Source organism: Musca domestica, unplaced genomic scaffold (genome assembly GCF_030504385.1).
Source record: "Musca domestica strain aabys unplaced genomic scaffold, Musca_domestica.polishedcontigs.V.1.1 87, whole genome shotgun sequence".
NCBI lineage: Eukaryota > Metazoa > Arthropoda > Insecta > Diptera > Muscidae > Musca > Musca domestica.
Window position 1 is genome coordinate 2,554,361 of NW_026712423.1, and position 27,806 is coordinate 2,582,166.

General features: G+C 37.5%; 2 protein-coding genes across 3 annotated transcripts in view; one reads left to right on the forward strand and one right to left on the reverse strand.

The window, feature by feature from the left end:
• The window catches only part of LOC101890721 (uncharacterized), a 293,996-nt gene that overhangs the window by 77,959 nt on the left and 188,231 nt on the right, over nt 1-27,806 (forward strand). Inside the window, exon 3 of the mRNA XM_059131395.1 lies at nt 24,644-25,856. Coding sequence (XP_058987378.1) covers nt 25,625-25,856 — 232 coding nt within the window. The 5' untranslated portion in view covers nt 24,644-25,624. The remainder of the gene's footprint in view (nt 1-24,643; nt 25,857-27,806) is intronic.
• On the reverse strand, nt 20,333-22,573 carry LOC101898682 (uncharacterized). Of its 2 annotated transcripts, XM_020038682.2 has the most exons (3): nt 22,287-22,573; nt 22,149-22,224; nt 20,333-22,092 (listed from the first exon to the last, which is right to left on the reverse strand). In XM_020038682.2, the coding sequence occupies exons 1-3, from the start codon at nt 22,298-22,300 to the stop codon at nt 21,220-21,222; spliced, it is 963 nt and encodes a 320-aa protein (XP_019894241.2). In that variant the 5' UTR covers nt 22,301-22,573; the 3' UTR covers nt 20,333-21,219. The 2 variants fall into 2 exon arrangements, with proteins under 2 accessions (XP_019894241.2, XP_058987380.1); XM_059131397.1 differs by having other exon boundaries at nt 22,149-22,570.

The following is a 27,806-nucleotide window of genomic DNA, read 5'->3' on the forward strand; positions in this document are numbered from 1 at the left end:
AAATCTTCTAAATCTTACAACCGCACTTATAAACATTTACATCTTTCTCCACTTGTTATGCTTTCGTTCTACCTGAACGGTTCCTCTTCTATTGAGCTTACGATCTCGCCACTTGGGTAAAAAATGTTTTTTTTTTTGTCATAGAAGATATTTTTAAAATAACTTTTGGGGAGAATATCCCAGACAAGAAACAAGGGAACTGATAAGGATTGGTGGCTCTTTCCGAAACCTAGGCATTCCCTGCCTTACCCCCTGGTAAACATTACCATCGTTCTCCACTAATAAACAAACGTTGTTTTTATAAAAACAACAATAAAGGGATTAAGCCTGACCATTTTGCAACAACAAAATATTTTATGGATATTTAAAGAAAAATCTTCCTAGAATCACATGTTCACATTCCGTCCATACAACAAATCCATCTGTCCATATATTTTCGTAAGCAAAGTAAGCCAGTATTTCTCTGTCGATCGAGATGAAAATTTGCACAAATAACATATTTTCCCTAAAGACGAATCCTATTGAGCTCAATGAGAATCTGGTGAAAAGTTAAATATTGCTCCAATATATGTCTTCGTCCGATTTTAATGTTATTATGTGTCATATGTGTAATACTTTAAATTTTCTGCTTCAGGTATTCTCATAAATATGTTTCATCCGAATTGGGGTTTTAATCCCTCACATCAATAATATGCAACGACATTCGGAGAAATATATCAAATGCAGCCTAAAAATAAATTTGCTAAATTTTATAGAAATCGGTTCAGATTTGAATATGGCTCCCACATGTATCTTCACTCGATTTCAAGTTCATTGTTCACCAAATGCTTAATATAAGCTAGAATTCAGTGGGTTTTGGCACACACAAACTAATTTAGCCTGGAAATGCATCAAATTTGGTGGAAATCGGTTAAGATATAGCTATTAGTACCATATATATGTTTCATCCGATTTTGTATTTTACTCCTTCACACTCGTAAAATTCTCTGCACAACTACGATATTTGGGGAAAACTATCAGATACAGCATATAAGTACCCCTCGTTAATTTTATAGAGATCGGTTCATATTTGGTTCCACATATATCTTCATCTGATTTCATGTTTATTGTGCATAAAAAGTATTATATCAGCTCAAATTTGGTTCAGACACAAATGACTTCTTCAACTTTAGTAGAATACGCCTGCCAAAAAAAATTTAAAAATTAGTTATTTTCGATGTTTTAACGATCATAGTTCGTGTGTTTTAATTCTCATAAATTCCCCATAAAAAAACCTGATTTGTTATATGTAGCTCTACTATATATGCAAAATGGTGTAGGGTATCATAAAGTCGGCCCAGCCCAACTTTGAACTTTCTTTACTCTTTTTGTTTTAATAAGAAATTGAACGGTTAACTGGTTTCGAATTGAAACACATTCAAGTGAAAAGTGAGGGTAGGACCTTATCGTTGACAGTAATTGGAGATTATCTTTAAAAGGAAATTATACCAAAACCTAAAACTACATTGTACTACGTTTGCTAAGTTATGCCCTTCACCTCTCAATAAATATTTAAAATGCTTAATTACAACAAATCCTTTATCAACTCTCTCCAATTATACAAACTGCAAATAACCTACCTAGTTGAAGGCTAAAACTGAAGCTTAAGCAAACATTTTTTTCTTTACTTAATTTCCCCTTTGCTGGTAGGACAATGACATTGTTTTTCGCCCAGCACACATATATACACATACTAAACTCGATGGCCCTGTCGTCTGCTCGAAATTGCAACCCAAATGACTGTATTCCCAACTACAGCTACTACCCCTGAGATTGCAGAGGTATATGTAGGAGCATTGGCCCAGCATGTTCCTGAACCCGAAACAAAAAACTAGAACCAACTGAACACTGCAGGCAAACGGCAATAATAATCCTTTAGCTGGAAGAAATTTACACATTTCAAAAGTTTTCTGGCGCTTTAAGCTGAGCTATGTGAGCTGACATTATACTTTGTGTTTTTGTTGTTGGCTGTTGCTTTTTCTTCTTGCTGTTCTTATTGTGTACCAAAAATTAAAACTCAAAAGTGAAAAAAATTACTCGGGCAAAGCTTATGTGCTTAGACTTAGTCATTCGTACACTCGCCATACAATTCCATGAAAATTGTCCAAAAAAAAAAGTAGGAGAAGAACCCAAAATAGAAACGACAAAAACAAAATAGAAGAAAGCAGAAACGTCCTTAGTGTACAATAACTTTGCCAAGTTTGGCATTAACAATGCCAACGCTTTCTCAAGAGTGAGAATGACGAGTGTGTGTGTGTGCGTGCGTGTGTGAATAGGCTAAAGGAATTTCAAATGAATAACGTAATGTGAGGCATTGTGCAAGTAGTAGAAAGTAGGTTCATGTGTTGGTGCGTATGAAGGGGGATTTTGTGTGAATGTGTGTGCGTTTGTGCTGTATATTTGTGTGTGTGCGCGCATTTAAAGTAAATGGTAATGCATGTGTGACAGGGTAAGGCCTTGTGCGATTTGTTGGCAAACTGTAAGCACACTAAATGTCTATAAGCGTCAAAACGGATACGGTGGTGGCAACAGGAATATACCCAATTCTCACAAGGGCTTTCCACATGTGTATTTAAGATTTTTCTTATTAAAATTGAAATTATTATAAATATTATGTCAACAATAATATTTAACTGCAGAATACACCATGCAACTAAACGGATTAGAAATTCCGAGATTCGAAAAATTATTATATGAATAGAAGACCTTAGAAAGGATATAAATAACCCTCAAGGGCAGTTAAGCCCCAAATCAAATTACTATGCCATGACGTAAAGGTTCTCTATAACCTTAGGTACGCTGTGAAGCTTATTTTTGAGAATATATACCTTTACTACAAGATAAAAAAGGAATATCCCTCCTACTTAAAACCGAAATCTGATCTAAGTAGGTTCTGTTATTCAGTTTTTCATAACCTCCAACATAGTATGGAGGGTATATTAAGTGTGTCATTCCGGTTGTTACACCTCAAAGTATACATTAGCATAAACTTCTATGTCGATTTAGCGATGTCCGTTCGTCTGTGGAAATAACTCTAGCTTCCGAACGAAATGGAGTAGACCTATAAAATTTTACTCAAATTTATATTATATCTGCAGGTATTGAAAATGGGCCATGTAGGTCCACCTTTTGGTGTAGCTCCGATATAACGGTACTTCCCGATATTCGGCATTTTGATGATTTTAGCTACATTATTCAACGGAATTGTTTCAAATTTGGTATTTGAAGTTCGTAATGGATACTACAGCCTAGGACAGAAAATTTTCTGTGCACGTCCACGTCTTCGTATAGCCTCATATAACGGTACCTCCCGATATTCGGCATTTTGATGATTTTAGCTACATTATTCAACGGAATTGTTTCAAATTTGGTATTTGAAGTTCGTAATGGATACTACAGCCTATGACAGGAGATTGTCTGTGCAGGTCCACGTCTTCGTATAGCCCGCATATAACGGTACCTTCCGATATTGGGTATTTTGACGATTTTAGCGACATTATTCACCGGAATTGTTTTGAATTTGGTATTTGAAGTTCGAAATTTATACTACATCCTAAGACAGAAAGTTATCTGTGCAGGTCCACGTCTTCGTATAGCCCCCATATAACGATACCCTTCCGATATTCCGTATTTTGATGTTTTCAGCAACATTATTTACCGGAATTGCTTCAAATTTCGTACACGGAGATCCTAATAGGTACTACAACCTAAGACAGAAAATTGTCTATGCATGATCACGTCTTCGTATAGCCTCCATATGAGAGTACCTCCCGATACTCAGTATTTTTATGATTTTTGCGACAATATTCACCGTAATTGTAACAAATTTCGTATTTGAAGTTCGTAACAGGCAATAAGCCTATGACAAAATATTTCGTAAACAAGTCCACGTCTTCGTATAGTCCCCATATAACGGTTTTCATTTATTCCTTTTGTCTATACTGAGACTCCCCACAGGTCTTATATCAAGACCTCCCTCCAACAAACCTCTAAAGTTCCCCTACAGTTATTCTATAAAAACTCCATCCATCTCACCATTAAATAATACTTCCAGGTGACATATAAAGACGGGATATAGCTCGCCCATTAAGAGGCATACAGTTCGCCTATAAAGATGACCTCAAGCTCCAGGTCTTCCAAATTCGTTAACAACGAATCACAGTGAGGGCATAATACGGCATTAGCAGCATACTTTTGCTGTTATGCTTTTTTATTGTTATTGTTTTTGTCGTTCTCGTCCTCATCCTCATCGTTGGTGCTGTTGTTTTGCCCGTTGCTCTTCTAACATACTTAAATTGTTTAACTGTCTCTTTTATTTGACTTCGTCCTTACTCATTTTCATATTCCCCTCCACTGGTGTTCCTTTCATTCAAGCCAACTATCCTGTTGTGTTAGTTGGCGTTGGTAGCTGGGCGGAAAAGGATATACTTAAATATACATTAAGTATTATATTACAAGCAAGCGAGAATTTTGTTCTTTAGTTGGAAACTTCTGCTAACTCTATCCGAAGATCTCTTTGCCACTCTTGGTGTGTGTTTGTCGGACTGTGACTTTAATTATATGCGTCTGGGTAGGAAAGGATTCTTAGTCCCCCCAACATCCAATGTGACAACAGCCAAAAAATGTATATATTAACACATAAAAATTTTCGGCTGTAATATGTCGACAAATTTAAGGTAATGAGTGCATACAAATGCAATTAAACCCATACACTCTCAAAGAGAAGAGAATGTGATGCCAAGAAAAAGAAAAACGGGGTCATATGGAAGCAAGAAAAGAGTAATACCATAAAAATCATTAAAGAAAGATGGCACATTTTTTTTTTTTTTTGCTTTGAATATTGTTTTCGTGAATATTTTCATTGTATTTCGTTTTTCGTTCGTTCTTTGTATGTATGTGTGTGTGTGAGAGAGAGTTTATGGGAAAGCCATAGAAATATAATTATCATCAAAGTTAATTGCATGTACATACAAATTAATATATAAATTGGGGATAACATGAAGGCAGTAAGAATGTGAAAATTATAATTCGGTCATTGATAATGAGAATGGGCGCAACATTGCTATTGTCTGTAGTAAGCCATGAAATAAGTGGCTGGATGAAAAGCACAAGTAATTAGATGACATACTTGAATGGGAAATATATTTGCAAAATTCCAAAGAGGGAGAGACTCCCGCCAGATCGTCCAGAGAGAGAGAGAGAAAGAGAAGACCTTCGAGACGAGATAATCCCTTCTGCTCACCTTAACAGACTCTCGCCTTAGTTCGTCTATAACGACTTTCACTTCATCTTCGATGCCATCGGCTCGTCTATAGAGACTCCCAATCTTCATCTCATGTAGAGAGACTTTAGCCTTATATAGAGAGACCATCAACCTTCACCTCGTCCAGACAGGCTCCCAGTTTTCAGCTCGCCCAGAATTAATCGCTTCTGCTCCCCTATAGACTATCCCGGCCTCTAGCTTGTTTAGAGAGACTTTAAGCTCGTTCAGAGACAATCCCTTCTTTTCACCTAGATAGACTCTCGCTTTAGTTCGTCTATAACGACTTTCACTTCATCTTGTCTATAGAGACTCCGAAGCCATTGGCTCGTCTATAGAGACTCCCGACTCTCGTGTAGAGAGACTTTAGCCTTATATAGAGAGACTCTCAGCCTTCAGCTCATCTAGGAAGACTCCCAGCTTTCAGCTCGTCCAGAGAGAATCCCTTTTGCTCACTTAGATAGACTCTCGCTTCATATCGTCTATAAACTTCATCTGTTCTATAAGACTCCGAAGCCATCAGCTCGTCTATACATATAGACTCCCAGCCTTCGGCACGAATAGAGAGATTCCCAGCCTTCAGTTCGTCTAGAGAGACTCCCAGGTTTGAAAGACGACCATCATCAGCTAGTCTACGACAGAAGACCATCATTAGCCCTTCTATGAAAGACGACCATTATTAGTTCGTTTATGAAAAACGACCATCAAACCTCGACCCGTCTATAAAGACGAACTCTCAGCTCGTCTATGAAAGACGACTTTTCAGCTCGTCTATGAAAGACGACCTTTCAGCTCGTCTATGAAAGACGGCCTTTCAGCTCGTCTATGAAAGACGGCCTTTCAGCTCGTTTATGAAAGACGGCCTTTCAGCTCGTCTATAAAAGACGACCTTTCAGCTCGTCTATGAAAGACGACCTTTCAGCTCGTCTATGAAAGACGACCATGATCATCTCGTCTATAAAAGACGGCCATGATCAGCTCGTCTATTAAAGATGGGACTCACAGCTCATCTATGGCTTTACAGCTTGTCTATAAAGACGGGCATCGTCTATGAAAGACGACCATCATCAACTCGTCTATGAAAGACGACCATCATCAGCTCGTCTATGAAAGACGACCATCATCAGCTCGTCTATAAAAGACGACCTTTCAGCTCGTCTATGAAAGACGACCATCATCAGCTCGTCTATGAAAGACGACCTTTCAGCTCGTCTATGAAAGACGACCTTTCAGCTCGTCTATGAAAGACGACCTTTCAGCTCGTCTATGAAAGACGACCTTTCAGCTCGTCTATGAAAGACGACATTTCAGCTCGTCTATGAAAGACGACCTCTCAGCTCGTCTATGAAAGGCGACCTCTCAGCTCGTCTATGAAAGACGACCTTTCAGCTCGTCTATGAAAGACGACCTTTCAGCTCGTCTATGAAAGACGACCATGATCAGCTCGTCTATTAAAGATGGGTCTCACAGCTCATCTATGGCTTTACAGCTTGTCTATAAAGACGGGCCTCGTCTATGAAAGACGACCATCATCAACTCGTCTATGAAAGACGACCATCATCAGCTCGTCTATGAAAGACGACCATTATCAGCTCGTTTATGAAAGACGACCATCATCAGCTCGTCTATAAAAGACGACCTTTCAGCTCGTCTATGAAAGACGACCATCATCAGCTCGTCTATGAAAGACGACCTTTCAGCTCGTCTATGAAAGACGACCTTTCAGCTCGTCTATGAAAGACGACCTTTCAGCTCGTCTATGAAAGACGACCTTTCAGCTCGTCTATGAAAGACGACCTTTCAGCTCGTCTATGAAAGACGACATTTCAGCTCGTCTATGAAAGACGACATTTCAGCTCGTCTATGAAAGACGACCTCTCAGCTCGTCTATGAAAGGCGACCTCTCAGCTCGTCTATGAAAGACGACCTTTCAGCTCGTCTATGAAAGACGACATTTCAGCTCGTCTATGAAAGACGACCTCTCAGCTCGTCTATGAAAGGCGACCTCTCAGCTCGTCTATGAAAGACGACCTTTCAGCTCGTCTATGAAAGACGACCTTTCAGCTCGTCTATGAAAGACGACCATGATCAGCTCGTCTATTAAAGATGGGTCTCACAGCTCATCTATGGCTTTACAGCTTGTCTATAAAGACGGGCCTCGTCTATGAAAGACGACCATCATCAACTCGTCTATGAAAGACGACCATCATCAGCTCGTCTATGAAAGACGACCATTATCAGCTCGTTTATGAAAGACGACCATCATCAGCTCGTCTATAAAAGACGACCTTTCAGCTCGTCTATGAAAGACGACCATCATCAGCTCGTCTATGAAAGACGACCATCATCAGCTCGTCTATGAAAGACGACCATCATCAGCTCGTCTATGAAGACGACCTTTCAGCTCGTCTATGAAAGACGACCTTTCAGCTCGTCTATGAAAGACGACCTTTCAGCTCGTCTATGAAAGACGACCTCTCAGCTCGTCTATGAAAGGCGACCTCTCAGCTCGTCTATAAAAGACGACCTTTCAGCTCGTCTATGAAAGACGACCTTTCAGCTCGTCTATGAAAGACGACCATGATCAGCTCGTCTATAAAAGACGGCCATGATCAACTCGTCTATGAAAGACGACCATCATCAGCTCGTCTATGAAAGACGACCATCATCAGCTCGTCTATGAAAGACGACCTTTCAGCACGTCTATGAAAGACGACCATGATCAGCTCGTCTATAAAAGACGGCCATCATCAGCTCGTTTATGAAAGACGACCATCATCAGCTCGTCTATAAAAGACGACCTTTCAGCTCGTCTATGAAAGACGACCATCATCAGCTCGTCTATGAAAGACGACCTTTCAGCTCGTCTATGAAAGACGACCTTTCAGTTCGTCTATGAAAGACGACCTTTCAGCTCGTCTATGAAGGACGACCTTTCAGCTCGTCTATGAAAGACGACCTTTCAGCTCGTCTATGAAAGACGACCTTTCAGCTCGTCTATGAAAGACGACCTTTCAGCTCGTCTATGAAAGACGACCTTTCAACTCGTCTATGAAAGACGACCTCTCAGCTCGTCTATGAAAGGCGACCTCTCAGCTCGTCTATAAAAGACGACCTTTCAGCTCGTCTATGAAAGACGACCTTTCAGCTCGTCTATGAAAGACGACCATGATCAGCTCGTCTATGAAAGACGACCTCTCAGCTCGTCTATGAAAGGCGACCTCTCAGCTCGTCTATGAAAGACGACCTTTCAGCTCGTCTATGAAAGACGACCTTTCAGCTCGTCTATGAAAGACGACCATGATCAGCTCGTCTATTAAAGATGGGTCTCACAGCTCATCTATGGCTTTACAGCTTGTCTATAAAGACGGGCCTCGTCTATGAAAGACGACCATCATCAACTCGTCTATGAAAGACGACCATCATCAGCTCGTCTATGAAAGACGACCATTATCAGCTCGTTTATGAAAGACGACCATCATCAGCTCGTCTATAAAAGACGACCTTTCAGCTCGTCTATGAAAGACGACCATCATCAGCTCGTCTATGAAAGACGACCTTTCAGCTCGTCTATGAAAGACGACCTTTCAGCTCGTCTATGAAAGACGACCTTTCAGCTCGTCTATGAAAGACGACCTTTCAGCTCGTCTATGAAAGACGACCTTTCAGCTCGTCTATGAAAGACGACATTTCAGCTCGTCTATGAAAGACGACCTCTCAGCTCGTCTATGAAAGGCGACCTCTCAGCTCGTCTATGAAAGACGACCTTTCAGCTCGTCTATGAAAGACGACATTTCAGCTCGTCTATGAAAGACGACCTCTCAGCTCGTCTATGAAAGGCGACCTCTCAGCTCGTCTATGAAAGACGACCTTTCAGCTCGTCTATGAAAGACGACCTTTCAGCTCGTCTATGAAAGACGACCATGATCAGCTCGTCTATTAAAGATGGGTCTCACAGCTCATCTATGGCTTTACAGCTTGTCTATAAAGACGGGCCTCGTCTATGAAAGACGACCATCATCAACTCGTCTATGAAAGACGACCATCATCAGCTCGTCTATGAAAGACGACCATCATCAGCTCGTTTATGAAAGACGACCATCATCAGCTCGTCTATAAAAGACGACCTTTCAGCTCGTCTATGAAAGACGACCTTTCAGCTCGTCTATGAAAGACGACCTTTCAGCTCGTCTATGAAAGACGACCTCTCAGCTCGTCTATGAAAGGCGACCTCTCAGCTCGTCTATAAAAGACGACCTTTCAGCTCGTCTATGAAAGACGACCTTTCAGCTCGTCTATGAAAGACGACCATGATCAGCTCGTCTATAAAAGACGGCCATGATCAACTCGTCTATGAAAGACGACCATCATCAGCTCGTCTATGAAAGACGACCATCATCAGCTCGTCTATGAAAGACGACCTTTCAGCACGTCTATGAAAGACGACCATGATCAGCTCGTCTATAAAAGACGGCCATCATCAGCTCGTTTATGAAAGACGACCATCATCAGCTCGTCTATAAAAGACGACCTTTCAGCTCGTCTATGAAAGACGACCATCATCAGCTCGTCTATGAAAGACGACCTTTCAGCTCGTCTATGAAAGACGACCTTTCAGTTCGTCTATGAAAGACGACCTTTCAGCTCGTCTATGAAGGACGACCTTTCAGCTCGTCTATGAAAGACGACCTTTCAGCTCGTCTATGAAAGACGACCTTTCAGCTCGTCTATGAAAGACGACCTTTCAGCTCGTCTATGAAAGACGACCTTTCAACTCGTCTATGAAAGACGACCTCTCAGCTCGTCTATGAAAGGCGACCTCTCAGTTCGTCTATAAAAGACGACCTTTCAGCTCGTCTATGAAAGACGACCTTTCAGCTCGTCTATGAAAGACGACCATGATCAGCTCGTCTATAAAAGACGACCATGATCAACTCGTCTATGAAAGACGACCATCATCAGCTCGTCTATGAAAGACGACCATCATCAGCTCGTCTATGAAAGACGACCTTTCAGCTCGTCTATGAAAGACGACCATGATCAGCTCGTCTATTAAAGATGGGTCTCACAGCTCATCTATGGCTTTACAGCTTGTCTATAAAGACGGGCCTCGTCTATGAAAGACGACCATCATCAACTCGTCTATGAAAGACGACCATCATCAACTCGTCTATGAAAGACGACCATCATCAACTCGTCTATGAAAGACGACCATCATCAGCTCGTCTATGAAAGACGACCATCATCAGCTCGTTTATGAAAGACGACCATCATCAGCTCGTCTATAAAAGACGACCTTTCAGCTCGTCTATGAAAGACGACCATCCTCAGCTCGTCTATGAAAGACGACCTTTCAGCTCGTCTATGAAAGACGACCTTTCAGCTCGTCTATGACAGACGACCTTTCAGCTCGTCTATGAAAGACGACATTTCAGCTCGTCTATGAAAGACGACCTCTCAGCTCGTCTATGAAAGGCGACCTCTCAGCTCGTCTATGAAAGACGACCTTTCAGCTCGTCTATGAAAGACGACCTTTCAGCTCGTCTATGAAAGACGACCTTTCAGCTCGTCTATGAAAGACGACATTTCAGCTTGTCTGTGAAAGACGACCTTTCAGCTCGTCTATGAAAGACGACCTCTCAGACTGGCTTCACAACTCGTCTATAAAGACGGGCTTCACAGCTCGTATATAAATACGGCCTCTAGCTCGTCTATAAAAACTCCGTCCAACTCGATCTCCACCCAACTCGACTACAAAAGCTTTCCTCAGCTCGTCTATAGACAACGCCTAGACTTTTGTAAATTTCCATTCTATTTAGGTCGTCTATAAAGTCTTTCACTGGCTTATGTGGAATTGTATACCACTATAGCGATCTACCGAATTCCGTAGTTGGTTTTTTATATCTCTACAAGTGATTTCCATATCATTAATTATTTGCATTGTTGTAGTTTTTGATAATCTTCTGTCATTGCAAATTTCTCTCTTTTTTAGTTAAACGGTGCTCAATATTTCCAATGAAGCCAGTCCGACGATAGGGTCGTTGTGCAAAGTGGAACAATAAAAAAATACTAAATGGAAAAATATTACGAAATAGATTAAAAATCTGTGATAAGCTGTAGATAGGCAATGGGTGGGGTGGTGTGGAGGATGTGGAAAAGACAAAGCTGTGTAAGGTTGTGTGGCCAAATACATTATTTTGCAATTTACACAATGAAAATAGCCTGGCACAATATCAGGATTTTGAAACAATTCTGGCCGCAATCGAATGCGCCCGACAAACGGTAAAACCACAAATGACTATCGCAGCAGCAGTAGCAGCAACAAAAATAACAAAAACAAGGGAATATAATAAAAAAAACAATAACAAGGACTATAATTTACAAAAAAGAGAAGAGCCGCTGCCGGAAGAGATAAACCTTAAATACACACACACTCTCACCATTGGAAAAAATATATATACAGGACATTGGCATACAAGGAAGACCTTTCTCTTTTGCTCATTGGTTATACTGTAAAGTCGGCATAAACCATGCAGACCACAAGAAAAAACCGGCAAAAATTAAAGGACAAAAAAATAACCAAATAAAATAGAAAAAATTGAAACCATCAATTGTATCAGTGGCCAAATATCTTTACCAATAAAACGGCGCTCTCCACTCTGCCAGTGAATAAATGTCACCGTGCATAAAAGGGACAGAGACACAGAGATAGAGATACTGAAAACGAGATCCTGGCTAAATGGAGTAAACCCAGGAACACTATCACTTGGTCATTTATCTTTATATGAATAAAAATGTTAAATAGCAGCAGCAATGGTAGGAAAGTAGCGCAAGCTTAAGTAAGGAAAGAGTTATATTTGTAAACGGCCATACTAGCTATACTAGAATGAGTGTAAAATCTCTGATTTGAGAATCAGTGGTTGTTTTGAAAACTTAAATTTCGCCTAAGTAAAAAGAAAACTAATAATTTTTGTTAAACTAATACTGAATATAGATGAGTATGGAGTGAATATTTAAATAGCTTTTAATGGGTTTACAATACCTAATATAGCCTTAATTTAGGAATGAGAACTAATAATTTGTGTTTCTTTTTTTTAAGTTAACTATTGGGCCGAAGATGTCAGATAAGGCTGACTTTTGGAAATTCGTACTAGAACGAAAAATACGAATGTACGATAGATGTACTAAATTTCTTTTAGGAAATTCGCACTATAAGTGCATGAAAAGTACTAAAATGTACTACATTTGGTACCACCTCGTACCATATTAACGGTTTGAGCTAAAAACTTGAAATTTACAATGGGAATGAAGATTGAGGAGTAGAGTCGATGTAAGGAGGCAGTTTTGGAAGTGTGTACTCATGTATATGAAAAGTACTAAACGGTACTAAATTTAGTGCAATCTTAGGATCGGATGAAGCTAGAATTCTGAAATTTGAAATTAACATTACTGTGGAGTGTAGGATTGGTAATGCAGGAAGTTTTCGAAATTTGTATTTATGTGTACGAATAGGACTAAGTGGTACTAAATTTGGTACAATTTCGATTTGGGAGCTGTAATTATGAAATGTATAAACTTATGTGCACTAAATGGTACTCAATTTGGTACAATTTAAATATTGGAAAAACCAATGGAGTTAGAGTCCTGAAATTTGCAATTAAGATTTCGGCAACTAAGATTTATGTTAGACAGTATGATGTAGGTAGCTATTCAAATTTGAACTTAAGTGTACTAAAGGGTTCTGATTTGCGTAAACCACTAGAGCTATTATCGTGAGAATTTGATATATAATTACTGCAAGATTGTGATATTTAGCTACTTTTTTTGGAAATGTGTACTAATATGTACTACACTTGTCACAATTTGGACTTAAATTAACCAACCGGGGAGGAATTCTAGAATTTAGAATTGGGATTACCGTGGGAGTTTAGGATTGGGGTATGTAGGAAGCTTTAGAAATTCCTACTTATGTGTACTAAATAGTACTAAATTTAGTACAAATTTGGTATTTGGTGAAGGGACAGAGCTGAAATTTAATATTGAGGTCACTGTTGGTTTTTAGATTTTACATATGGAGATTTTGAAGATTTTTTTTGTAAAAAGTAAACAATTTTCTATTATAATTATGGTTAAAGGAAAAACTTTAGTAATATATAAAACCTTGAAAGCCTAAAAATTTAGTATTATGTATTAAGTTTTGATTAAAAAATTTTGTCGGGCGGAGCCGACTTTATGATACCCTACACCACTTTGCTAACATTGTAGAGCTTCACATAACAATTAAAAGATTTTATGGGAGAATTTAATCATACACGCTATGATTATAATTGTAATTTAATGCTCAAAGAACTAAATATGCCGAAGCACTTGTATATTTTAAATTCGGACTTGTAATGCCCATCTGGTGCAAAATTAATTTGAAATCAGATAAAGATATATATGGGAGCTATATCCAAATCTGAACCGATCTCGATAAAATTTGGCAAAGATATTTCTGAGCTGTATTTGATATATTTCCCTGAATATCGTTCTTACGGAGTGCATATTACGGCTGTGGGTAACAAGTACAACAAATCGGGTGAACAATATATATGGGAGCAATAGCTATATCTGAACCGATCTTCACCAAATTTGACATACTATCTACTAGACTCAATTCGCTCGCATGTGCCAAATTCCTTCCCATTTGGGCAAATATTAGACGTTTTGTGTACAATAAAATGTGAGTCGGACGAAGTTATATATGGGAGCTACATCCAAATCTGGACCGATCTCGATAAAATTTGACAAAGATATTTCTGAGCTGTATTTGATATATTTCCCCAAAAATTGTTATTACAGAATTTATATTACGGCTGCGGAGGACTAAAATAACAAATCGGATGAACAATATATATTGGAGCTATAGCTATATCTGAACCGATTTCGATCAAATTTGGCATACTTATTTTCAGGCCAAATTTGGCTGTATGTGCAAAATTCCATACTATTCGGGCTGATATTACACGTTTGGTGCACAATAAAGGGCAAATCGGACGAAGATATATATGGGAGTTATATCTAAATTGTTACCGATTATCTCCAATTTCAATAGGGTTCGTCCTTGGGCCAAACAAATGATTTGTGCAAAATTTCATCTGGATCGAATAATAAATGCGACCAGCATTTTGTTCACAAGAATACATGGACAGGCGGACAGACGGACAGACGGACTGTATTGCATAAATCAACTAAGAATGTGATTCTATGGAGATCCTCAAAAGTAACTATGGGTCTATCTCGCTTCCTTCTTCATGTTACAAACAAATGCACAAAGACATAATACCCGTACCACTATGTGGTGTAGGGTATAAAAAATCTGTCCATCTGTATAGTGACTAAAATTTAACATGGTTAGAGGGGCAGACAGATGTACACACTTATCTAGACTGCCTTATCTAGTCGAGATAGGAAGTTCGATATACTATATGATGGCTCTGTGGAGGGCTACCACTTTCTAAGAAATCACTGGGTACTTCCAAAGGGGCACTGGCCGAACTATTTTGGTATCGATATTTCCTTGTTTCTGATATTTCAAAAATTTTGATCGCAAATACATACTAAATTTCGTATCTCGAGCTCTTAAGGGATATCACATTTTAGGCATTAAGAGGAGTGTGAATTTGGCCATAAATCTAATTCTCACAAGGTGAAGAGTGGAAAAGTTTGGCTCAACCCACCTTCAATCAAGGTTGGGCGCCATCTTCAATGTGATCAAATTGAACTCTTTTAAAATTATCTCTAGCGGGCCAATATAAAAATTCGTCGAGCATTGATTAAGAGTATACAACACTAAATTTAAGTTTTACTGCTATTTTTCCACAATAGAAAAGAAGTTAAGTTATGAACACCAAAAAAGAATGACGTTACTTTTGGCTGTTGCAGTTTCCGTTAAAGTAAACCAAATTAAAATAATTGCTGATATAAATTACTCAATTCTCTCCAATATCTCAAAATAATTATTACCACATCATGAAATTACAATAACCCCAAAGTAGTCATCCCTTTATTTCTTGCACTTTTCATCATCCTGACGTAAGTTAGGTTAACCTGTTGTGAACTTTTTAAATTATTTCAATTAAATGACCAGAAAAAATACGTCCATGAAATTGCATTTTTTTCGACAACACTCAATTGTTTCAAATAACACAAATATGTACTTCTACTAGTTTGTCAAAGTGCTATTCGTGCTATTGTTCCGCATAGGAAGTTTACGATTATATATTTTTTTCTTGCAACTCTCAACTGTTCTACTGACGTAGATTTTGCTTTGCGTCTGCTCGGTTGGTTGGTTGGTTGCATTCAAAAGCGTGTTAGTAGTTGTAATTGTTTACTATTATTGGTTTTTGTCAACACAGCCAGGCCAGGCCGGGTCGGGATGGCGGTTGTGATGCCTCTGTTTGTATTTTAGTATGTTTTTGAATCCTTTGTTATCCTGTTGTTTTGGCTTTTCTACTCCATAAGGATCGAGTTGCGTTTTTTTTTTGTTGTGTGTTGTGTTGCTGTGTTTCTATTGCAATTTTAATTACTTTAATGAAAGTTTTAATTGCATAATGGTATCAACACATACATACACATACATATACCTACATATTTGCAAAACAATGTCACCAACACATATATGCATACAGACAGGCAAACAAACATATATACAGTCACCCAAACAAACCAACAATACAGACAATAAGAACTAAAATCCTTAATGAGTTTTACTGTCATGGTTTTTCAAACCGTTCTCATTTTTCCGGCAGTTATTGCTTTGAGCCAACTATGCATTTGTGTGTGTGTGTGTTAGTGCAAATACTACCACTACTGTTGAACACAAGTGCATTTGCACATATATGCCAGTGTGTGTGTTTATAATTTTTTTCGTTAGCAAATAAACAATGTGTACACACATTAACATGTGTAGGTGTGTACGTGTATGTGTGTGTGCTTGCGTTAGAGTTTGTTTATAAATTGTAAATTCATTGTAGCAGCCAGTATTTGTTTATGGTTCGTTTGCCAGCAATTGTTTTTCTGCCAAAGTCGTGGTAATAGCACTACTTTTTCTGCTTTTGCTGTTGTTGTTGCTGCTGTTATTGTTTCAAATAAACTAGAAAACATACTATTTCGTACTTTTATTACTGTTCTCAACTTTCTGCTATTTTGTTTTATTTTATTTTTTCTATATTGAAACACTGCGTAATACATTTATTTGTTTTGCTTTGCGGTACTTTGATAAATGTTTTCTATGTGCGTTGTGCGTGTTTTATAAGCTTAGCTCAGTGCAAGTGTGACAGGATTACAGGAAACCGGTGTAATCGACTAATTTAATGAGTTTACCATCACATGATTAAAAGGGTTTTTTTAATTTTTTGATATACATTTTTGGTAAATTAGAAAAACACACAATGTACATAGATTAGTCAGGTGCTATGTTCTCAACATACCTCACATTGTTGAAGATACTTCATATTGATAAAATACGTGGGTGCTGCAGTGGTTCCAAAATTGCGAAGATACTTGAAAGGCTTTATTTTCTTTTTGCTCCCAAAACTAGTATATGGCATATCCCCAAAGAGTTACCTACCTGCTATCTACGTACAAAAAGAGATCAGCAATATATCAAAAAAATGTATAAACAAGTTAAAAATCAGTAAATTCGGCCGGGCCGAACTTTGAATACCCTCCACCATTTGGAACGAATTTAGAAATTTTCAAAGAATAAAATCCTTAAAAAAATCGGTTAAAATTAAAAAAAAACCGTATATTGCCGTTATATTGGGGTCTATATGACGTGGACCTACATAGGTATTGCTTGTCATAAGTCATTACCATATTCAAATTCGAAACTTGAAAAAACGGTGAATAATGTAGTTAAAATCATCAAAATATCGTCCATAGGGAGGTACCGTTATATCGGAGCTGTGCGAAAACCTGGACCAGCATAGATAATATTCTGTCATAGGCTGTAGCATTAATTACGAACTTCAAATACGACATCTGAAACAATTTCGGTGGGTATTGTACCTAAACTCGTCAAAATACCGAATATAGGGAGATACTGGCATATGGGGCCTATACGAAGACCTGGACCTGCATAGACAATTTTCTGTCACAGATTGTAGTTCCCTTTACGAATTCTAAATACGTAATTTAAAACAATTCTGGTGAATAATGACGCTAAGAGCATTAAAATACCGAATATTTGGAGGTACCGTTATTTGGGGGCTACACGAAGATGTGGAAGACTGCACACACAATTTTTGTCACACAATGTAGTATCCATTACGAACTTCAAATACCAAATTTAAACAATTCCGGTTAATAATGCGGCTAAAATCATCAAAATACCGAATATAGGGAGGTACCGTTATATGGGGGCTATACGAAGACGTGGACAGTTTTCTGTCTTAGGCTGTAGTATCCATTTCGAACTTCAAATACCACATTTGAAACAATTCCGGTAAATAATGTCGCTAATATTATCAAAATACCGAATATCGGGTGGTACCTTTATATGGGGGCTATATGAAAACGTGGACCTACATGCCCCATTTACGAACTTAACCTGCCTACTGAAAAAATAAACATGTGTGCAAAATTTTAGCCTTCTATCTCAATTTGTTCGAAAGATATCGTTATTACAACAGACAGACAGACGGACAACGCTAAATCGACTTAGAAGTTTACGCTGATCAAGAATACATATACTTTTTTGGGTCTGAAATAAGTATTTCGAAGAGTTACAAATGGAATGACAAAGTTAATATACCCTCCATAGTATGGTGGAGGGTATAAAAATTGTTCAATATGAAGGTCTCAATTAAAGCTTAATAAGTTTAGTATTTAGTATAAAATCCGTTCAGTCTTAATTTATCACTGAATTGGCTGGCGCTTTACATTATATTTAGCTGAAAACCCTCGGCGGGAATTTTTTCCAATACCAGACAAAGTGACGGGGTTTTCAATATTATAAAATTTCTTTGGGTAGAAAATATCCCCAATTTTTGACTCGGAACATTTGGAACCGGTTTATCAGTGTACGAGTGTCTGTCTTGTCCTCAGGATAACTCCCGACGGGATTATCCGATTTAGTCCCACCCTTGTACATCGTAATACTATTATCAAACTTAAATCGAGTTCGGTCCACTCGTAACAGTACATCCAACACAAAAGGTCAACATTTCCAAGGAAAATATGTTACCTCAGATATGATCATCCGATTTTGCTCCAAATTTGCAAGTCCAAGGTCAGATGCGAAAATGTACAACATCGACCCACTCCAACTGGTACATCCCCCGCAAAGAGTAAAATTTTTGAATAATCTTAATCTTTTAAAACTTGTTACATATATATACAGGGAGAGATAAAAAACTGCAGTAAAGTCAAACGCCATAATTTTTACAGAGCATCAACTTTAAGAATAAATTTAACCTTTGGCACGAATTATGGCCTTCAAACGGCGAATGAAATCGTCACACGCTGCCCGTATGTTGCTCTGCGGCATTTTGGCCTATTCCCGGCGAAGTGCTTGTTTGAGATGATCGACACATTGGTATTTTTAGTGCCAACCTTGCTTTTCAAAATACTCCACACACAATTGTATAACGGACAATTATCCAGAGATTTTGGTGGCCATTGTGGGCTGGAAATGAAACGAGGAACCTCATTTTGCACTCATTCATAGGTGGAGCGTGCTGAGTGCGATGTTTCGGTGTAAGCTCATGCACTTTTTGGAATTTTAATAGCATTACCCCGAGCTCATTTTTCAATATTTGCCGAATGGAATATTGCGATATGTTCAGCTCACAAGTCATTTGTCGGCCACTGCGACGCGGGGTTTGATCAAGTCGCTTCTTTACTTTTCGAACCATTTCTGCCGATGTTGCTATTTTCTTCCGTACACTTCCTTGACCCGGGTCGGGCTACGCTACCAGTATCACGGTAACGAGCGATGGTACGAGATAAAAATTTATTCACATTTTAATGCTGGAGTGCTCTAACGATAGCCACTTGTGGTTTTCCAGAAAGAAATCACGTTATTATCCTTGAATTTATATCACGAATAACTTTTTTCTGGAAAATTCTCACAAAATTGCTTTTGTACGCTTGTAAACAATATAATGAGCCGTCACTGGAATAATTTTCACATCTGTCGGACGATTGGCTTAGAAACGACAGCAGTCTGAAGTTGGTTGCAGTTTTTTCATATCACCCTTTAATTGTTCCAATGTTTCAAAAATACTTGTAAGGCTTTATTTTCATTTTGCACTAAAAACTGCCCTGAAAACATAACGGAGATAAGCAGAGTTTAGGGTATAAACCACCACATTGAATTACAGTTCAATAGGTTCAGTATTTTTGTATCATTCTTTATTTGCTACCGAATTGGCTAATATTTAGCATTTGAGGTTGTCATTGGATGAAAGTTCGACGCCGGAAACATTTCAATATCGTCGGCATTTGTCGGTGCTGATTAATTTTATGAGTTTCATTAATGAGTTTTGATACTGGTGTTTAAAAAAAAAGTTTCCCCAGCATGCGGTAAAAATGGCGCCCAACGCGGGAAGCCTCATTGATTATTGACGCACAGATAACGACTGAGGCCTGAACACAGTTCTAGTTAAAACTTCATGGACAATAAGAACATAGTAGGAAACTGAGGGGGCTCAGTGATGGCTCCCAATGCCGAGTACGTCTATCCTTTCATGGATTCAAAGAACTACATATTCTCCAGATATCGGTCATAATTTTTTACCGAATTGGGTGTTATTTTCCACTCGAGGTTATCTTTGGAAGAATATTTTAAAATTTTACTTTGACGGCTCCAACCATAATGCACGGTTGCACCAAGGTCTCGATCATAGATGGCCCGTCGGAAATTATGACGTATCTGACATACATTTCCGACGTGTATTACATACGTCGGAAAAGTCGTAAACCTACCCGATAAAACAAGGTTTTTGACAAAAATAGGAAAGAAATAAAAAACACATTTGTCTCTTAAAATCCAATTCAGTTTTTCTTTAAAATATTTGTTTTATTAAACAGGAAATACAAAAACATAACAAACTTAAATAATTCATTTAAATTACATTTAAAATCAAAGGCCTCTAAGCAGGTACATACTGTTATTACAAATTATTTTGTAATTTGTTTCGTTTAATTTTCGTTTTCGCTGGAATCAGTATCCTCTATATACTGCGAGACGTCTTTTGTTTCATTTATTCTTAAAGAAAAATAAACTTCTAACAATTTCTTAGAACGTTCTGAGTCTAATCTGTTCCTCAAATCGGTATGAACATGTGTCCAATTTGAAAAAATACCCTCCAGCTGAGCTGTTGAAGCTGGTATCATGAGCAATTTTTGTGCAAATGTCGCTAATGATTTGTGTCTATTTGCAGCCAATTCCCAGAATAGCCCAGGTTTGGATGTTTTTTCCAAAAGTAAGGCAAAAAATCCTGCCGCATTTTTGTATTCTGAAAATGATTGTAATCCATGTTCATCAAGATTTTCCAGTAAAAAGTCTTCAACTTTTTGCATTTGCTCTGGGTTCAGCCTTCCACCCTTATATAGCGGATGCAAAACATTTGCTGCGAGGTTATATTTATTAAAGACTTTACTGATTCTACATCTTTCTGCCGCCACTTCATATAATTCTGGTTTTGCCGTAGTAAGCAATTTTATCCATTCTTCTGTTGCATCAGCTATAGAATACTCAGACTTTTGACAGTTTTTTATAAGTAAAGCTACAGGATTCAAAAGATCAAATAGTTCCTTAACGGATTGAATAAAGTCCTCCTTATAGAGCAACTCACTTATATAGGATTTGACCAAGGGTTTTCCATCAGTGTTAGTTTCTGCAGATATTTGCTTCATTTTGGAAATGTTGTTTATCAACCAAAAAAGTCCATCACGCTCACTGCACCATCTTGTTGCACATGGTAACTTCGCTTTGGTTCCTCCAAGCATTGACAACTTTCTTTCAATATGTACTTTTTAAATTCATTAAGAATTTTATGTACTTTTCCAAGTATTGAAGAGTTTTCAGTAACTTCGTCCTCCAACATACCGAATACATCATCGTTTTGTTGAGACTGTAGCCGCGTAGATCGCCTCTGGCTATTCCCAGTCGCACAAAGATAATTTAACTCGAAACGAATACCAAAATTCTTGATGATATCTTTGGATAGCAAATTGCCGATGTGGGCATTACACGTTGTATGAATCAGCCCAACATTCCGGCCCATTGATACCATATTGGCAGCATTATCTGTGACTACAGCGAAAACTTCAACTTTGTATCGATCTTTGGCTAAACTGGCAGCTTTCTTCACCATTTCAGTGAGATTTTCTGAAGTTTCTCTCATGTATGAAAAGTCGTAAGATTCCAAAAAAATTCTGTGATCACAGTTGTGCAGTAATGCTGCGACATTTTTTGTGTTTGATGCTGAATTTTTCCATCCGTCAATAAGAAGTACGGAATATGTACCTTCTTTTAAAAATTTCGCATTCAAATCGATTTGCTCCTTATGCACTGCATCCAATAGTGGTCCAGCTATCCTTTTTCTGCTTGGTGGTTTGTACGATGGTTGCATTCCTTTGCAAAAATCTTTGAAGAATTGATTACCTGCTGCAACAAAAGGAATGTTACAAGCGAAAAAAAATCTGGCAGTACGAATGTCGAGTTGAGCTTTGTCTTTCTTGCTGATTTTACGAAAAAAATCCTTAATAGTAGTTTGAGTATTTGATGTCTGTGTACATGACAACTGAAAGTAATAGTGATATTTTAATACATGTAAATTGAAAACGAATTCATGCTTACATTTTTTTGGGATATGCCCGCTTCAAGTAAATCACTTTCGTTGTCCTCGTCAATCTGTTCAACATTGCATTTTTTCCTAAAAATCCAAAAACGCATTTATAAATAATCATTGTGTTAATATTAATATTGAGTACTTACCGATGTGACTGCATTCTGTTAATAGCCGTGTTGCGGATTAATTGCTTGCACCTATTGCACTGGGCAATAGCTTTCCTCGTTCACTTATTTTTGTATATCCGTACCAATATGGATGAAGGGGCCTACCACCGGTTGCTCCAGAACTTTGTCCAAACCCCTCTGGTTGTTGTTCATCACTCGGACTTTTTAACATTTTAAAATATATAATATTTTTGTAATTGTTGAAAAGTAGTTTTATCTCCCGCTCAAACTAATTTGTTTTTGGCGTTTTTTGGTTGACATATGTCAGTTCAATTTGTCAACATGCACAAATGCAATGAAAAACACATCAAGCAGTATACGCGACATTTTGTAGATGGCGTGCTATGTATTTTGTATATTTTACGATTCCTTTAATTAAATTTAAATGTTTTATTTAAAAAACATCAAGATCACAAAAAGTAGATTTTATAAAAGTCTAAATTTTGAGAATCTTACATGTATTCATATTATATAAGTTGTGATTATATAGTATCGTGGGTACTATCAGCAATATACATTTGAAATTTATTTCATACACCTCTGCTTCTCTATGGGTCCCGTTTGTAATCCAACTCCACATCAAGCCGAAACTGTAGCCTTGATTTCGGTACAAACCACAACCACCGCTTTGTACCCAATACAGGGGCCTCTTCGTAGTCAGGCTAACTCAAAAGACCTAGGGTCTCCTGACACCCGCGACGCCCAATAGACTTCGATCAAACTTCGAAGTCGAAACTACTGCTAGTTTTGTTCCATAAAACATACTTCTCATTGCCTGTTGAAGGGTACAAAGTGATTATCTGAATCATTTTTTGTTCCCAACCTACTTTAAGAGGATTTATTTCATCTTATACATGGATATGACAGTTTTAATCCAAATCCAGGGGGTTAACCCATTTATTCGTATGCATACTGTATCATATTCTATTGCTGGGAATACTTGTTGAACTGAATCTCATTAAGTTGAATAGCCGGTAGTTCATTTTCGGCACTTAGTTCCACAGGAGTTTTTGGCCGTTGTTCCACAGGAGTTTCGACTCGTTGTACTGTTCCGTAGCTCAAACATTGGTAGTGATTTAAAGGTAGTCATTAACTGTAATGGTAGCTAGAAAAATTTCCTAGCATTGTAGCCGACCCAAACAGCTTAGCCTGAACATTCCCACAATGAGCTGTCGAACCTGAACGAGTTTCGCTCCATCTAAGAAGGCCTGCACATCCTCCCCCAAACAAAGGCAAACAAACAATCTTAGACACTTCTGAACATTATATTCTACAGTGAGCTCCCGAACGCGAACTGATCTCTCCCAGCGAAATATTTTTGCTATAGGTGCACTAATTGGTATAGCCACCATATAACAGTACCTCCCGATTTTCGGTATTTTGAGAGTTTCTGCAACAATTTCCATTCATGTCAGCTGGAACTTGACATTTGGGGTTCTTAAAAGGTCTGCTCTTTTCCTGTGAAAGGTGTTCGATTAAGATCCACTAAATGGTATAGCCTCCAAAAAGCACGTATACATGTATGATATTTTAAAATATGATTGATATTCTAAATTAACAATTATAAATTTTTCATTATTTCATTTTACTTTGACAAGTGCGAATTTTCTACAAAAATGTCCATAATAATTTTTATGATGATATTCGAGCAATTAAAAAATTAAAAAAACCTAAAAAAGAGCTATATGTTCGGTCAGGCCGAACCTTGAACACCCTCCACCATTTGGAACGGATTTGACAATTTTCAAAAAAATAAAAACCGTAAAAAATACGACGACGTGGACCTTCTTCTAGTATCCATTACGAACTTCAAATACCAAACAATTCCGGTGAATAATGTCGCTAAAATCATCAAAATAATAAATAAATAGATAATATATGGGGGCTATACCAAAACTTGGCCCTTTATGGCCCATTTTCAATAACAAAAGTCCTGCAGACATAATATACATTTGAGTTAAATTATATCAATCTACTTCATTTCGTTCGGAAGCTAGAGTGATTTCCACAGACGGATAGACGGACGGACTTCTTGGAAGCATAATGCAATGAGTCTCCACAGAGACCAACTTATAGCTCTTATTCTCTAAAATTACCTTAGTGAATAACTCCTCCATATGGATGATTCGTAAAATCATTTAAATTTCATTAAATTTGAACTATTTAAAAATCAGCTAAAAGCATTTGTTTTGATAGAGAAAAAGTTTACGCTTAAACCATTTAAAATGATTTTTATAAATACTTTTTATTGTTAATTTTATCTGCTTATCTCATCCCATCCCCCAAACCTAAATACTCTGAACTTAATCCTCGCTTTTTTATTTGTCTCTTTATAGAAAACTAAGCTGCACATCCACATCCATTCAATTTGAACCAACGAGCGAGTGAACGAACCAACACATACATCATAGAGAGATAATAAATGCTACTAAATTTAACCCAGCTTGTGTGTGTGCGTCTGTGTGGGAGAGAGACAGAGAAAAGACCATGCTTTAAAAGACAATTCAATTGACAATTTGGTTTAAATAAATCTACATAAAAATCCATAAAAAAACAGCTGGAATTGAATTGAATGGTAGATGAAATGAAATAAAAATCCGGCAAAAGGAAAGTAACAAAAAACTAAAGAGACAAAATAAGTGAACCAAATTGAGGGGAAAACGAAAGAGAGAGAGAGAGGAAGAATAAATGTGAGTGGTACAAGCAAGCGAAGCAAACAGGCAACGGTTAAAAAATAACAGCGATACACATAAACATTAAAACGGAAACGGAAATTGTAAAATAAAAATCCGCACACAAATATACCCAAACGAACACACTCACACAGAGTGAATGGCACATTATAAAGTAGATTCATAAAAAAGGCAACAAGAAACTCTGACCAAAAAAAAGTACAAGGACAATATCCTTGCAAAACAACCAAACCAAAGAATAAAGAAAACAAAACACAGAACAAACCAAACCAGCCAAGCCCAGCCCAGCAAGGACAACAGTACAAACCCCCTAGCATGCGGATGGTCCTTCGTCATTGAGGCCAAGTAACAAACAAACAAACAAACGAACGAACCAATAAACTGATAAACATTTACAGTTATAACTATCCTCTTTAAATAACTACTGCCACTTCCGGTTGACTGGTTATTGGTGTGCTCGGCTTCGGTTCGTTATTTTTTTTCGCTGCTTCTCCGTTCATTTCAGTCTTTTGTCTGCCGTCGTGTTTTTTTTTCGTTTTGTGGCATATCTTAAGAAGTTTCTGACATTTACACAGTGTAGTCTACGTTGAACCGTAGAAAAAACACAACAACAACAACATAAACATGACGTCTTCGACGGCAATGCCAGCGAAAGCAATCAGAACAAAAACAAAAATCCTGCCGCCTTTAATAGCACCAACAACAACAATTGAAGCCACAACACCTCCACTTAGCAGTTATCGTCATCACAGCCACAAGCATGGACACTGTGGAAGTGGCATCACGAGACAATATCCCCGACATCTGTTGGCTTACAGTCTGCTATCGATATTGGTCGTATTGTGTTGGCTACCCGGTAAGTTATGCGAGAATTCATAATTTAAAAAAAAAGAAAAATATTCATTAAATTGGAAGTTTAATAATTGAATGAAAAAATATCGAAAAATTCTACTTCAATCATATTCCACTTGGCTTCTTTAATAGAAATTGCAAATATTAGCTGATGATTCCTATTTTTGGAATTAAAATTCTAGGGAAAGAAAGAAAATAAATATATCTTATTTTTGAATCCTTCAAGGGATATTAGCTAAATTATAAAAAAAAAAAAAACTATGCATAAATCAATATAAATATATGAACCAGTAAGTAAAAGTCAAAAGTCCGGCGGAGCCGACTGTACATATGATACCCTACGCCACTATGCTTACTTAGTAGAGCTCCCGTAACAAAAGAATTTATTTAAAGTAGATCATACCACCTATCAACATTTGGCTTTAGAGCAGTTATAATTTCGTCGCGGAGGGAACTAATATATGGGAGGCATATCCAATTCGGAATCGATTTTCACTAAATTTGACGGAGACATTTTAATCTTTTATACCAAATAACACTGCTATTGAGTGCATTATATCACTTCAAGAAAGTTTATACAAAAAAGAATATACATCGAAGCCGAGTTCCACAAATGGAAACGTACGTCTCAAAATTCACTCTAATTAGGCTGATATTAGCCATTATTTACACAATAAACCTGAAAACGGATTAAGAATATATATTGGAGCTATATCCAAATCGGTTCCAATCCTGACAACATTTGGCAGAGGTATTTCAGAGCTCTATAAGATATCTGGTACCAAATGTCATTGTTGTCGAATGCATATTACGAATATGAGGGACTTAAAACCCAAATCGGATGAAACATATTTACAGAAACTAGAGCTATATCTGAGCCGAATTTCAAATTTTATGTACTTGCTTCCAGACTGAATTTGGTCGGATGTGCCAAAATTCAGGTCATTTGGACTTATATTGGCCAGTTGGTGCACAATTAACTCGAAATCGGTTGAAGATATATATGGGAGTTATATCCAAATCTGAACCGATCATGACAATTTTGAGCTGAATTTGATATCTGGTACCAAAGATCATTACTGTGGAATGTATATTACGCGCGTGAGAGACTTTAAACCCCAAATCGGATACCAAACCGATTTATACCAAATTTAAAGTGCTAGTAATTGCAAAAAATTCAGCTGATATTAGTCATTTGGTGCACAATATCAGATAAATATATATATGGGAACTATATTCTAATCTGAACCGATCTCGGTAAAAATAGACGGAGGTATTTTCGAGCAGTACCAGATGTCTGGTACCAAATATCATTCTTCTGGGGTGCATATAAATGTGAGGGACTTAAAACCCCAAATCGGATGAAACATATATATGGGTATATATATATATATATATATATATATATATATATATATATATATATATATATATATATATATATATATATATATAGCTATATCTGAACTGAAGTTCTCCAAATTTTACGTACTTGCTTCTAGACTGAATTCTGTTGGATGTATTAAAATTCTGATCATTTGGACTTATATTGGTCATATGGTGCACAATTAACCCGAAATCGGTTGAAGATATGGAAGCTATATCCAAATCTGAGCCAATCTTGATTGAATTTGGCAGAGGTATTTCCGGGCTGTATATCTGGTACCAAATATCATACTGGTGGGGTGCATATTACGAATGTGAGAAACTTGAGAACCAAATCGAATGAAACGTATATGTGTTATATCTGTACCGATTTTTACCAAATTAGGATTACTGTGAGTGTGTAGCTTTTATATAAGTATGTCGATTTGCATGTGCGTACTATAAGGTGTACGAAAAGTAATAAATTGTACTACATTTGGTATATAGAGCAGGAAAAGGGCTAGAGTTGTGTATTTTTGTATTAAGAAAAGCTTTAAGTACGGTCGGACCGAACTTTTTATATTCTCCA